At 38.5% G+C, this 13,192-nt stretch overlaps 1 protein-coding gene across 1 annotated transcript; it reads right to left on the bottom strand.

The window, feature by feature from the left end:
- Positions 1 to 1,624: 1,624 nt before the first annotated feature.
- Positions 1,625 to 5,407, bottom strand: LOC124093883 (cleavage and polyadenylation specificity factor subunit 2). Its single transcript, XM_046446420.2, has one exon. It carries the CDS (start codon positions 5,150 to 5,152, stop codon positions 2,804 to 2,806), a length of 2,349 nt encoding a protein of 782 aa, XP_046302376.1. The 5' UTR covers positions 5,153 to 5,407; the 3' UTR covers positions 1,625 to 2,803.
- Positions 5,408 to 13,192: the final 7,785 nt, after the last annotated feature.

Consider the following 13,192-nt stretch of genomic DNA (forward strand, 5'->3'; position numbering starts at 1 on the left):
CAGAGCCAGCAATCACCAGCAAGGGTGGGGTTGGAATTATTAAGCAAGGAGAAGGTAGTTTCCAAAATATCTAATGTACTGGTATCTAAATCTGGGAGCTGGGATTTAGGCAGCATTAAGGGATGATATGTGAGCTCAGGGATTTGGGGTTTCAAAAGTTTGATTACCTGAAGATGCTTGACAGCATCAGTGGGTCTTCCACCATCAGAGACCCCTGTAGGGGCCTTAATAGGCCAGCAGGAGGGTTTACCGACAGTGCCTTGGCATCCAGCTGACTGTAACTTGGTGTATATGCCTTCTCCTCCCCGGTCAAAGAGAACGGGAGTATAGTGAATAGTGCTCCCCTCTGCTGCATGAGTTTTAGTTAGGGTGGCTTCAGAAAATTGTTCTCCCTGCTTGTTAACACAAATTGAGGCTGACGCAGAACAGGAGACATGCATCGCCTGGGTATGCATGCAAGTTGCAGAACAATTTTGGACAGCTTTACTTGTACTGGGGGGAATAATCTTTGGCTTGTTAACACATACCCATTCAGGCTGATGAACTCCTCTGAGTTTATGGTCAACCTCGGCATGGAGGTAAGCCACCTTAGTCACGCAGTCAGCAGTCTGGGTCCAACTGGTGGGAGCCTGAGTCCAAGATCCTCCCTTGCATTCGCAGGGGGGGCCAAAAAGGTACTCCATGATATTGGAAGGTGGAGGGCCAAGGCCTCCATGTACAAACCTGTTCAGCAGAAGTGCCTTAAGCAGGATCCTCACACAGATTGTTGGCTGCATCTTCAAAAGAGGAAAATTTGTCCTCAGGGGGAGGGTCTCTGTCCCTGGGTTGAGGTAAGTCATTAACCTGTTTAACCAGGCGTTCTGGTAACCATCTTGGGGCTGATTGCTCTTGGTCCAAAACACAAGCTGAGCCTCGTCGCCAGGTGAGGACAGGATCTGGGCCTTTCCATTTATTTGTAAGGGGATTGCGCCACATAACAGGTGGGCGAACAGAATTGGACGAGGGATGCCAGTGTCTGTCTGCGGCCGAATGGCCTTCACTGTCTAGGGTAAGAAAATTAAGGACAAATAATGCATGGTTAAGGCGATCCCAAAATCTTTATATTTTAGAATAGTATCCTTTAAATAGGTATCTCTTAATTGCCTTTTAAAAATATGATTAAGGTTATTTCCTGTGTAGGGAGCAGTATATAAATCTTACTGTATTTTTTATGGACAAGAGATCTAGTCAGAGAACTTATATAATATCAATTTTTTTTTAAGTTTGTAACCTTTATTGTTTAAAATTTTTTTTTTTTTTCTTTTTAAAAATTTTTATTTTGAGACAGGGTGCACTAAGTTGTCCAGGCTGGCCTCAAACTTGTGATCCTTCTGCCTCAGATTTCCAGACAGCTGGGATCACAGGTGAGCGCCATTAGCATGATAATCCACAGTAAAGTTTTGGAAGCATTTGAAACAAATATCAATTCTGATATCACTGGGTTGAATTATACATAGTTTCAGATAAGTTAAATGAAACTGATGCTCCTAAAAATGCTAAGTGTAAAGAAGAGGGTTTAGGTACTTAAGAAATAAGTGTCAAGGTCTGCCATGATTAAGCTACTTTCTAAAAAATCATCAACGGATTACAGGAGGGCAACATGGTTTTCACTGCTTAAGTTCAGTGAAAATTGCATATATTCAACTTTTACTCTCAAACACATGTGGTTTACACTATATCGGGACAACAAAGAATCTCTTATCCAATTTTAGTACTTTTGCAGTAATGTGTATAAAATCCAACCACAATTTAGGTAACCTTAGGACAGAGCAATCCTAAGAGATTAAAACATTTACATCTTTTAATTAAATTGTACTATTATCTTATAAAAATGTTGAGGTTTAACTTTGTTTTCTAAAAAATAGAGCACTAACCAGTTTCAAATACAGCAGTAACCTAGGTGATAGCTCAGATGTGTCTAACCTGTATGCAGAACTCTTAAGATGATAACACATCCAGGAGTTCCTTTAAATGACATATATTTAAATGATGCTATCATAATTCAAACTGAACAACAGAATCTTGATAAAACAAGAAATGGGAGAAATGAAAAAATGATTTCTGAACAAAATGTGTACTATATCACACGAAAGTGAGTCACTGGGCAATATAGGCATGAAGCAGATATGCTCCATGCAAAAACAGATTGCATATTAGAATTCAAGAGTCATAGCACACATGCTGTTTTTGTTTTTTAAATCCCTAAGCTCAAAAAACTGTTTTATCAATTTTGCTTCTCTTTTGTAACACATCTTTTTTAAATAACTCTCACTTTTCATTCCAGAAAATATAAGAAACAGTTTGCAAGACTGCCTGCAAACCATGTTTCTCTAAGGCCATGAACTGGTTTGCTAAGCTGTATTGTATTCAAGTAAAAAGTCCTTCTAAAATAAGGGGTCTGTAAAAGAAACCAATTACCTTCAATTCTCAGGCCTGTACACTTGTTAGGACCTCTAACACAGTGAAAGCCAAAGGTAGGGAGCTCATTTGGGCATTAGCAAAATGGTCTCTATCTCCTTTTTTTTTTTTTTTTTTTTTGTAGCACTGGGGATTGAACCCAGAGTCTTAAGCATGCTAGGTAAACGCTCTACCATTGAGCTACACTCTTAGCCAACTATTTACACATTTTAAAACTGTAATACATGTTCAGTTTTTCTGGCAGATTTCTTTCATATGTTACAAAACAAAACAGCAAAAGCTTAAAATAAGATAAGAATCCTTTTTCTTAGAAAGGTCAAGCAGATACTTCTTGACATCCTGTCTTTTACACAATAGCATACTGTTCATATAAAAGGTCTCTTATCCTATAAAAATCTTGACAAAGGCAGCCTTCTAATCCGATGCGTCCAGTTTCCGTTCTACGAACTGCTACTTGATTGTTGCAAACAAGTACACCTCCTACAAATTCAGCTTGAATCCCCTCCCGTAAAAGAACTTGCTTGAAGTCTGATAGTCTTGGTTCATTCATAAAAACTGACTGATGTCCAGGAACCTCATGCGGTGGCAAAGGCTCCAAGGTGGGGATGATCTCACTTTCTTCACCCGTTTCTTTCTCATCATCTCCAAACAGACTTTTCATGGCCTTTTGCTGAGCTATGACGCTGGCATCGGAAGGAGCGTCCACCTGCATCTCTGAGTCTTCACCATCATCCTTTAGTTCTCCTTCTTCTAAAATAACTCCTGTGTCTACTTTGGAAACTCTCATGTCTAAGACACCATCTATCCATGCTAATTCAGCATCTTTTGCCTTACAAAACTGAAGGGAGCTGACAAGTGAATCTTTTAATCTCACCTGGTAGATGTGTGTTTCACTGGTGGCATCGACTGTTTCGTGTAGCTTTGGCATGTACACTTTAATATCCTTCCCACCAAACGCGCGGCAGCACTCTGCCAGATCTTGACTGGCCTCTGGTGGGCCATGGACAATGATCAACTGTCGTGGTTTCATCTGATTAATGATTTTCTTAATGGAATCCCCATCAGAGCGTCCTTCATAGTCTATATAAGTAACCCTGGCTTTTATTTCAATAGACTCTGTTGTAGAAATACACTTAGTAGGAACATCAGATAAATCTTGATCCATGGGTTCATCTCCATTTGTCAAGCCAGATTCTAATTTGCTTTTTTCTTCTTCAGTAGCTTGAAGTTCTGGCACTAAGAAATCCTCTGGTTTGATGATCTCTCCATACTCGTCCCATTTAATCCTTTCTTCTGGGGCAGGAAACATGGGATAAGATTTCTTTGCCTGTTTGAAGAAGCTTCCTTTTCTACTACCTTCACCTTTCATAATCAGGTCGTGCTTTGTCTTATGAGCTGACGGCTGGTCAATATCTTCTTCCACATCACTCTCATCGCTGGAATCAATATCTGCCTCCTTTGATTGTTCAAGTTTTTTAGCAGCTTCCTTCTTTAGCTTCTCTTTTTCCAAGTATTCTTCAAGTTCTTTCCCTTCAAGCTTCACACGTTTCCTCAACTCTATTTCTGTAATTTTTTCAGAAGGATTATCAATTAGGAAACGTGCTAAAGTCCCAGGAGTAGTTCTATAAGTCAGAATGATTGAGTTTTTAGGGTCCTGACACCACTGAATAAAGAGATCCCTTGAAAATCCACATTCCAGGTCAGGTTGGCTGGCAAGTACAACTTTGGGGCTAGGCACACGAGCCAAGTCAGAAAGACCGTGGCATAAAGAGAGATGGCGAAACTGAAATGGATTATTTCTTTTGTCTTCAAAACATCTCATCAATTTATCACTCATCCATTCTACCTGGGACTTAGAAAACTCCACCACATTATAACTGACATTATTTAGGAGTGCCAAGGAGTAAACACCCAATCCTGCATCTTTAGTTCTCCAGATCTGATCAAGAAGTTGAGCAAGTTCCAAAACTCTGCCTGCAGTGTCCACTGCTATTAATACATTTCCATCACCTCGAAGTGTTTCCAGGACATTTGTCAGAAGTTGTTCATCTCTCTGTTTTCTTCTAGGCTGCACATATGTAGCATTAAATGAATCTGTGATAAGTAGAGAGGGTCTGCTTAGCATTTCCAGGGAATATCCATTTAAGTGGATCTCCCTCTTGTGGTTGAAGTCAACTGCATAAACAATTTCTTCTTCTCCATCTTTGACTATTTTCCATATTGTTCCACCTATCATGTGACCAGCTGGCAAAGGTGTGATAGATAAGCCATGTCCTTTACCTTTCAAATTCACAATCTGAGAGAATTTCAGCTGCTGTATTTTATCAAAGGCCGCATCCACATCATCTAACGTAAAGAGTGTGAAATCTTCTGTATTGTGTCGAGACTGGTAAAGATCATACATGAACATCTGTCCCATTTTATAAACAGGAATGGTTGCATAAATGGCACAATTGAGCCCCAACTTTCCCACAGCATACGGGAGGGCACCCAGATGGAGAGGATCCGGGTGAGATAGCAGCACTGCATCGATCTGGTGAACATGCTTCCTCAGGGAATCTATAATATCCATAGAAAAGTGCTCATCCCAGCCACAGTCCAACAGAAATCTAAACTCATCAACCTGGAGAAGATAGCAAAGAGCAGACTCCTCTTGGACCCCAGAGAGGGTAGTTAATTTGATAATAGATGTCATCTTTTGGTTTGAGTAACAGTAACCTAAAAAGGTCCTGATTTTTCAGTTGTATATATGATGAAACACCATGAATTCAGAGGAAGAGTTCCTTATAAATCTCGCGGGCCTCCCCCAACGCCGTCCACTGCCCTTCCCAACCCCTGCTCGAAGCCAGGTTCTGGAAGGAGGAAAGCTGATGCTGGGTCAGCAGTAGCCGTGACGACCGGCCGGCAGGAGACCCTCCGTGGCGGCCGCCATCTTGCCCCCGCGGCTAGGGGCCCTGGCGGGGGCGTTTAAAATTAATATATAAATTTAATTTGGAGAATCTTAGTCTTAATAAAATGTGGTTTTTTTTTTTTAATTTTATGATTATCTAACAAACAAAGTATGTAAAAATTAGTATCTCAGTGTCTTAGAATCAATTAATTTTAGTCTCTAAAGACAATTGTTAAAATCGGATTTAAGTTAGTAGTTCAATATACTTAAATGTTTAATCGACAATGTGAATTTATTTACCAAAATTAATCTTTGTCTTAAACAGTAAGAATTATTAGGCAATAAGGATCTTTCTTTAAAGAAATAAACTTACATTTTAATAGGTGCTTATCATGTCAAAATATGGACAAAATCTTAGCTCACATTAGTATAGTTAAACTAGGAAAAATAGCCTGAAATACCCTTAAATTAATTATAGTCAGTTTAGTATATGTAAATCTCTTTTTTTAAATCGTTCTAACTTTTTACATCATTGTTTAGATAACAATATAAAAATCTGTTGTTTAAATAACAATATAAAGAAACGCTAAATAAAACTTAGGAAAATACTTTTATCATTGAAATATGAATATAAAGACCTTGTTTTACCCAAATATGATTTCTTTCTTCTTTTTAGGATCCATGTGTGCTTTTTCTTTGTTGAAGCATCCTTTACTTTTAGAAAAAAAAATTTTTTGTTATACTTGGGACAATTTCTGAAAACCTTAGAATCTATAAACAAATTATTGTACTTTGATTAGAAATATCAATGAAAATATAGTTAAAATCCTTAGATAATTTGTAGACATAATTATAATTATTTATCATCTCATGAGTTTGAACAGTAACTTTGAGAATTAGAAACTACTTGAAGATTGTATTTTCACTTAAAAGCAAATTTATAGTAAACACATTTATCTCAAATATCTGTAACTGAAAAGGCAGAGTATCTGATAAATGTAAATATAAAACATAAATTATGGGTTTTCTGTTGAAGAAAAACAATTAGGCAAATATATATTAACTAATCAATTAGGCATGTGCTAATTATTTTATAGATATCTAAAATATAGGATATCATCTAATATATATATATATATATATATATATATATATATATATATATATATATATTAAGAATAAGAACATAACTTATAATTGTATTAACTTTATGTAACCACGTGGTCTTAAAATATTTGGATCCATTTTAATTTATTTTTAACTAGAAGTGCACTCTTTTATGTGACGTCACTTGATGTAACTGAAATAAGATCCTTGACAATACATATTTATTTTTTAGTTAGGAATGAGAATAAGGATTTTTTGGTCATCACAGGAACATTGCAGGCTTTGTTCCTGTGGCGAGCAAATGCATCCTCATAACCTCCAAAATTAAGAGTAAAATATAAAGAAGCATGTTTGATATCTCTCATCAATAGAACATTATTTAGTAACACAATTATAGAGAAAAGTCAGGTTATTTAACTCAGAACTAACTTAAATTTAGGGCTGCAACATAGAAAGCTGTGGAATTAAATTTTGTCTGAAAAAGATATCTTTCGTTAGCATTTACAGGTAGGCATTCTTAAAAATACAGGCTCTGAACAGCTCCTGTAGAAATCTGAAACACAGTAGTACAGATTAGTGGCTGGAAGGCGGGACTAGAAGTCCTGTCTGAGTGACTGTGGAAGAACCAATCGGAAGCCCACGAAAGTGTGGGAGGTGGGACCAGGAAGCCTGCTCTTCCTGCCAGTCACCCCATGGTTACCATGGTGATGCAAACAACATGGAGTCTGCTGCCCATTTTCGGGGCAAAAGTTCCCCAAGTTTTCCTAGCCGATCGCATTTTGTTTGATTTTGTCTGCATTTTTCCCCGCCTGGCCAAGATCTTACTGCGGTAGCAGCTTGTTCTGTCTCTGCGACCTGTGGTTGCAGCTCCTGAACATCCTGCACTTTTTTCTGTGGCACGTGGGTGCTCCAAAGGTTTTTTAGCAGCAAACGCTAGCATTACCATCAGATCTTAAGTTAGTCTGTGTTTGGCATTTAGGTCAAGTAATTCAAGGATTAAAAGCACTGTTGGCCGCAGGGGCTAGGACCCCATAGCGAGCAGCAGCGGCTAAAGTCTCTTGTCCCCAGCAGCTGTGTTATACCCATTCTGATTCATAGGACAATCATGTAGTAAAAAGGTCCATACATACTTTCTGAGTATTGACAAAAACAATAGAAAATTGAAACTTATTTCTCTCCAGGTAAACATCACATTTTCTCTCCCTTTTTCTCACTCTCCTAGTGCAAACTTCTAGAACATAAAGGCCAAAAAATATCTCTTTTTTTAAGCTTTTTTTTTTTAATTAATTGGGTTCCAGTAAGAAAAGGTGGGAACAGGCAACTTTTCTGGGCCAAAGGATTCATAATAATCTTTTAAACAGTCTCCTACTCTAAGCCATCTTTTACCATCAATGGTCCCTTCAAGGGGAAACCATGGACACAATTCTCCTATGTATGAAAAGAATAATCTTAAGTCCTTTTTCTTAACACGGGCCCCCCATGTCTTGAGGGCTTCCTTGAGGCCTGACAAAAACAACTCATGTGACAAAACTGCTTGTCCCATGGTGGGTCACTCACCTTGCATCGTCCTCACTCTCCTCCTGGATCTGTCTCTTGGTCGTGTCTGCCAAGGCAATCGCAAGCTCCCACTTGGCCAAGTCTTCCTGGAGGATGGCATTCCCCCTCAGTCAAAGGCTCGAGCCCCACACTGGGCTCCAAATGTCCTGACCGGCAGGACACATCAACATGGGCCTTGAACCTAGGTGAGGAGGAATGAAGGGACAAGAGACACAGAAGGATGACAGCAAGACAGGAGTTCTGATCAAGCTGCAAACTTTTATTGTTCACACAGGGGTATTTATATGCTGGGGATGGGGAAGCTCTCGTATCGACAGTTGCTGGACGTCTGCACAAGGTGAGATAACCGCAGGATGTTTCAGGAAGATAGGTGGCCTCAGGATGTCTCAGGGAGATAGATGGCTGCAGGGTGTCTCCCAGACAGGATGTCTCCCAGGGGGCTGTTTCTTGTAAGTGTCAGGATATTCTTTGAAGGAGAATTTCCTTCTAGCCCCTGACACTAACCCTTAACCTAACCCTAACCCTAATCATAACACTCACCCTAACCATTACACTAACCCTAAACCTAACAGTAACCTTAACCCTAACTCTAACACTAAGCCTAACAGTCACCAAAACCCTAATCTTAACAATAACACTAACTCTAATCATAACCCTAACCCTGAACCTTATATAAACCCTAACCCAGCACTAACACTAACCCTAACTCTAACACTAAGCCTAACAGTCACCAAAACCCTAATCTTAACAGTAACACTAACTCTAATCATAACCCTAACCCTGAACCTTATATAAACCCTAACCCTAACATTAACCCTAACACTAATCTTTACCCTAAAATAACCCTAACATAACACAACTGTAACCCTAACCACAGCCCTAACCCTAAACTTACCCTAACCCTAACACTGAACTAACATTAAAACTAATCCTAAACCTATATTTAACTCTAAGCATTACCCTAACCCTAAACCTAACCCAAACAGTAACTCTAACCCTAAAACTAACTGTAACCCTAACCCAAATCCTAAAACCTTCCACTAACCGTAACCCTAACTCTAACAAGAACTCTAACCCTGACCCAAACCGTATCCCTAACCCTTTACCTAAACCTAGTCCTAACCCTAAATCTAACCATAAACCTATCCCTTCCACTAACCCTAACACTAACCCTAATCCGAAACCTAACACTAACCATATCCTCACCCTAAGCCTAATGCTAATTTTATCCATAAAACTAATTCCAACCCTATCCCTAATCCTTACCTAACCCTAGCAGTAACCCTAACCCTAACAATAACATCAACCCTAACCCTAACTCAAAACCTAAACCAAAACCTAACCTTAACCCTAACACTAAACCAAACCCTTATTGTCTCCCTAACCCTTACATTAAACATTTAAACCTCACGTTAACCCTAATCCTAACCCTAACTCTAACCCTAAACCTAATTATAACCCTAAACCAAACAATAACGCTAACCCTAATTATAACCCTAACACTAACCCTAACACTAATACGAAACCTAAACCTAACACTACCACTAAACCTAACCCTAACATGAACTCTAAACCAAACCCTAACACTAACCTAAATCTAACCCTAACCCTATCCTTAACACAAAACCTAAACACAAACCTAACCCCAACCCTAACACTAACCCTATCCCATACCCTAACCGTAACTTAAAAATAATCCTAACACTAACCCTAACCCTAAACCTAACACTCACTCTAACCCTAACTCTAACACTAACACTAACTCTAATTATAAACCTAAACCTAAACCTTATCCTAACGCTGAACCTAACCCTAACACTAACCCTAACCATAACACGATCCCTAACACTAACACTAACCCTAATCCTAACCACAACCCTAACCCTAATCCTAAACCTAATACTAACTGTAACATAAACCATAAATTTAACCATAACCCTAATCTTAACCTAACCCTAAATTTAAACTAACCCTAACACTAACCCTAATCCTAACCTTAACCAAAATACTAACAGTAACACTAAACCTAACACTAACCCTAACCCTACCCTAACCCTAACCCTAACCCGAATCCTAACACAAACTCTACCCCAAACCCTAAAACCTACCCTAACCCTAAACCTGACATTAAGCTTAACCATAAACCTAACCCTAAACATAATGCTAACACTAAACCTAACCCTAAACTGAACCCTAACCCTAACTCTAACCCTAACCTTAATCCTAACCCTACAACTAACCCTAACCTTAACTGTAACCATAAACCTAAGTCTAAACATAACCCTAATCATAAACCTAACACTACCCCTTACCCTACCCTAATGTGAACCCAAATCTAACCCTAATCCTAACCTAATACTAACACAAACCCTAAACCTAACCCTACACCTAACCCTAATCTTAACCTAACCCTAACACTAACCCTAACCTAAACCAAAGAATAACCATAACACTAACCCTAACACTAACACTAATCCTAAATCTAACCCTCAACCAAACACTAATCCTAACGCTAACCCTAAACATAACCTTAACACTAACCCTAACCCTAACACTTACACTAACGCTAACCCTTAACCTAAATTGAGCCCTAACCCTAATTCTACCGTAACCCTAACCATATCCTCAATGCAGGCCCTAATCCTAACCATAACCATAACACAAACCCTAACCCAAACCATAATCCTAACCCTAACCTAACCCTAACCCTCACCCTTACCAAATCTAGCCCTAATATTAACACTAACCAAAATACTAATCCTACATATAACCCTAACCATAAACCTAAACATAATCCTAACCCTATCACTAACCCTAACTCTAAACCTAACATTAACCCTAAATTTAAAACTAACCCTACCCCTAAAACTAACACTAACCGTAACACTAACACTAACACTAACCCTACCCTTAAATCTAACATTAAACCTAACCCTAACCCTAACGCTAACTCTAACCCTAATCCAACCATAACCTTAACTCTAATCTAACGCATACCTTAACCCTAACCCTCAACCTAACAAAAATCATAACCCTAACCCTAACCCTAACACTAACATTATCTGTAATCCTAAACCTAAACCTAACTCTGACACTAATCCTAACTCAAATTGGAACCCTAGCCCTAACACAAACACTAACACTTAACCTAACCCTAAACCTTACTCTAACCCTAACCCAAACCCTAACACTAACCCTAACCCTAACCCTTCCTCTAACACTAACCTTAACCCTAACCCTAAACCTAACAGTAATTCTAACCCTAACCCTAACTCTAACACTAACCCTAACCCTAACTCTAACACTAACACTAATCCCAAATGTATACCTAATCCAAAACCTAACACGAACTCTATCCATAACCCTAACCCTAACTCTAACCCTAATCAAACCCTAACCCTAATTCTAACCCTAACAAAAGCCCTAACCCTAACCCTGAACCTACCACAAACCATAACCCAAACCCTAACACTGACCCTAACAATAACCGTAACCCTAACCCTAATCTTAACTTTTAAACTAACCTTAAAAATAACCTGAACCCTAAACCTGATCCTCACCCTAATTCTAAATCTAACCCTGAACCTAGCATTAACAAGGACCCTAACAATAATCCTAACCCTTACCTAATACTAACCCTAAACCTAACCCAAAGCCTATCACTAACCCTAACTCTAGGTTTAGGTATAGTGTAAGGTTTAGGAATAGTTTCAGGTTTAGTGTTAGGATTAGGGTTAGATTTAATGTTAGTGTTATGGTTATGGTTAGGGTTAGGGTTAGTGTTGGGGTTAAGGTAAGGTTTAGGGTTAGGGTTAGGGTTAGTGTTAGGGTTAGCATTAGGTTTAGGATTAGTGATAGGGTTAGGGTTTGGGTTAGGGTTAGTGTTAGGGTTTGGGTTAGGATTAGTTTTAGGATTAAGTTTAGGGTTAGGGTTAGGGTTAGGGTTAGTGTTATATTTTGGGTTAGGTTTAAGGATAGGGTTAGTGTTAGTGTTAGCATTAGGGTTAGGTTTAGTGTTAGAGTTAGTGTTAGCATTAGGCTTAGGCTTAGGTTTAGTTTTAGGCTTAGTGTTAAGGTTAGAGTTAGTGTTAGTGTTAGGTTTATGATAAGTGTTAGGTTTGGTGTAAGCGTTAGTTTTTTTGTTAGGTTTAGATATAGGTTTATTGTTTGGGTTGGGGTAAGGTTGAGGGTTAGTTATGGTTTAGAATTAGGTTTACAACTAGGTTTAGGGTTATGGTTAGGGTTAGTGTTAGGGTTAGGTTTTGGGTTAAAGTTAGCTTTAGGGTTAGTGATACGGTTAGTGTCAGGGTTTGTGTTAGCTTTAGGGTTAGTGTAAGGGTTATGTTTTCAATTAGGATTAGGGTTAGGGTTAGGATTAGTGTTAGGTTTAGTGTTAGGTTTAGGGTTAGGATTTGTTTTAGGGTTAAGTTTAGGGTTTGTGTTAGTGTTAGGGTTATGGTTAGGATTAAGTTTAGTGTTAGGATTAGTGTTAGTGTTAGGGTTTGCATTAGGGTTAGTGTTAGGGTTGGGGTTAGTGTTGTGGTTATTTTTAGTGTTAAGTTTAGGATTTGTGTTATTGATTGGGTTAGGGATAGGATTAGGTTTATATTTAGGGTTAGTTTTCCAGTTCATCTTAGGGTTAAGGTTAGGGTTATTGTTATTGTTAAAGGTAGGATTAGTGTTAGGGTTAGTTTTAGGGTTAGGGTTAGTGTTATTATTATGGTTAGGGTTAGGGTTAGTGTTATTATTATGGTTAGGGTTAGTGTTAGGTTCAGGAAAGGGATTAGGGTAAGTGTTAATGTTAGGGTTAGGTTTAGGTTTAGTGTAACAAATAGAGATAGGGTTAGGCTTAGGGTAAGTGTTAGAGTTAGGGTTATGGTTAAAGTTAGTGTTATGCTAAGGTTTAGGATTTGAGTTATGTTAAGTGCTAGGGTTAATTTAAGAGTTAGGTTTAGTGTTAGGGTTAGGGTTAGACTTAGAGTTACGTTAAGGGTTAGGGTTTGTGTTAGGGTAAGGTTTAGGATTAGTGTTAGGTTAAGTGTTAGGGTTAGTTTAAGAGTTAGGTTTAGGATTAGGGTTAGGGTTACTTTTAGGCTAAATATTAGGGTTAAAGTTAGTGTTAGATTTAGGTTTATGGTTAAACTTTTTTATAGGATTAGTGTTAGATTTAGGGTTATGTTA

This window comes from Marmota monax, unplaced genomic scaffold (genome assembly GCF_021218885.2).
Source record: "Marmota monax isolate L192 unplaced genomic scaffold, Marmota_monax_Labrador192_F-V1.1 WCK01_AAM20220418_F8-fsc01547, whole genome shotgun sequence".
NCBI classification, from domain to species: domain Eukaryota; kingdom Metazoa; phylum Chordata; class Mammalia; order Rodentia; family Sciuridae; genus Marmota; species Marmota monax.

Bases quoted from the DNA above. Each gene is read 5' to 3' on its own strand.
- LOC124093883 (XM_046446420.2), bottom strand. From the start codon at position 5,152: ATGACATCTATTATCAAATTAACTACCCTCTCTGGGGTCCAAGAGGAG.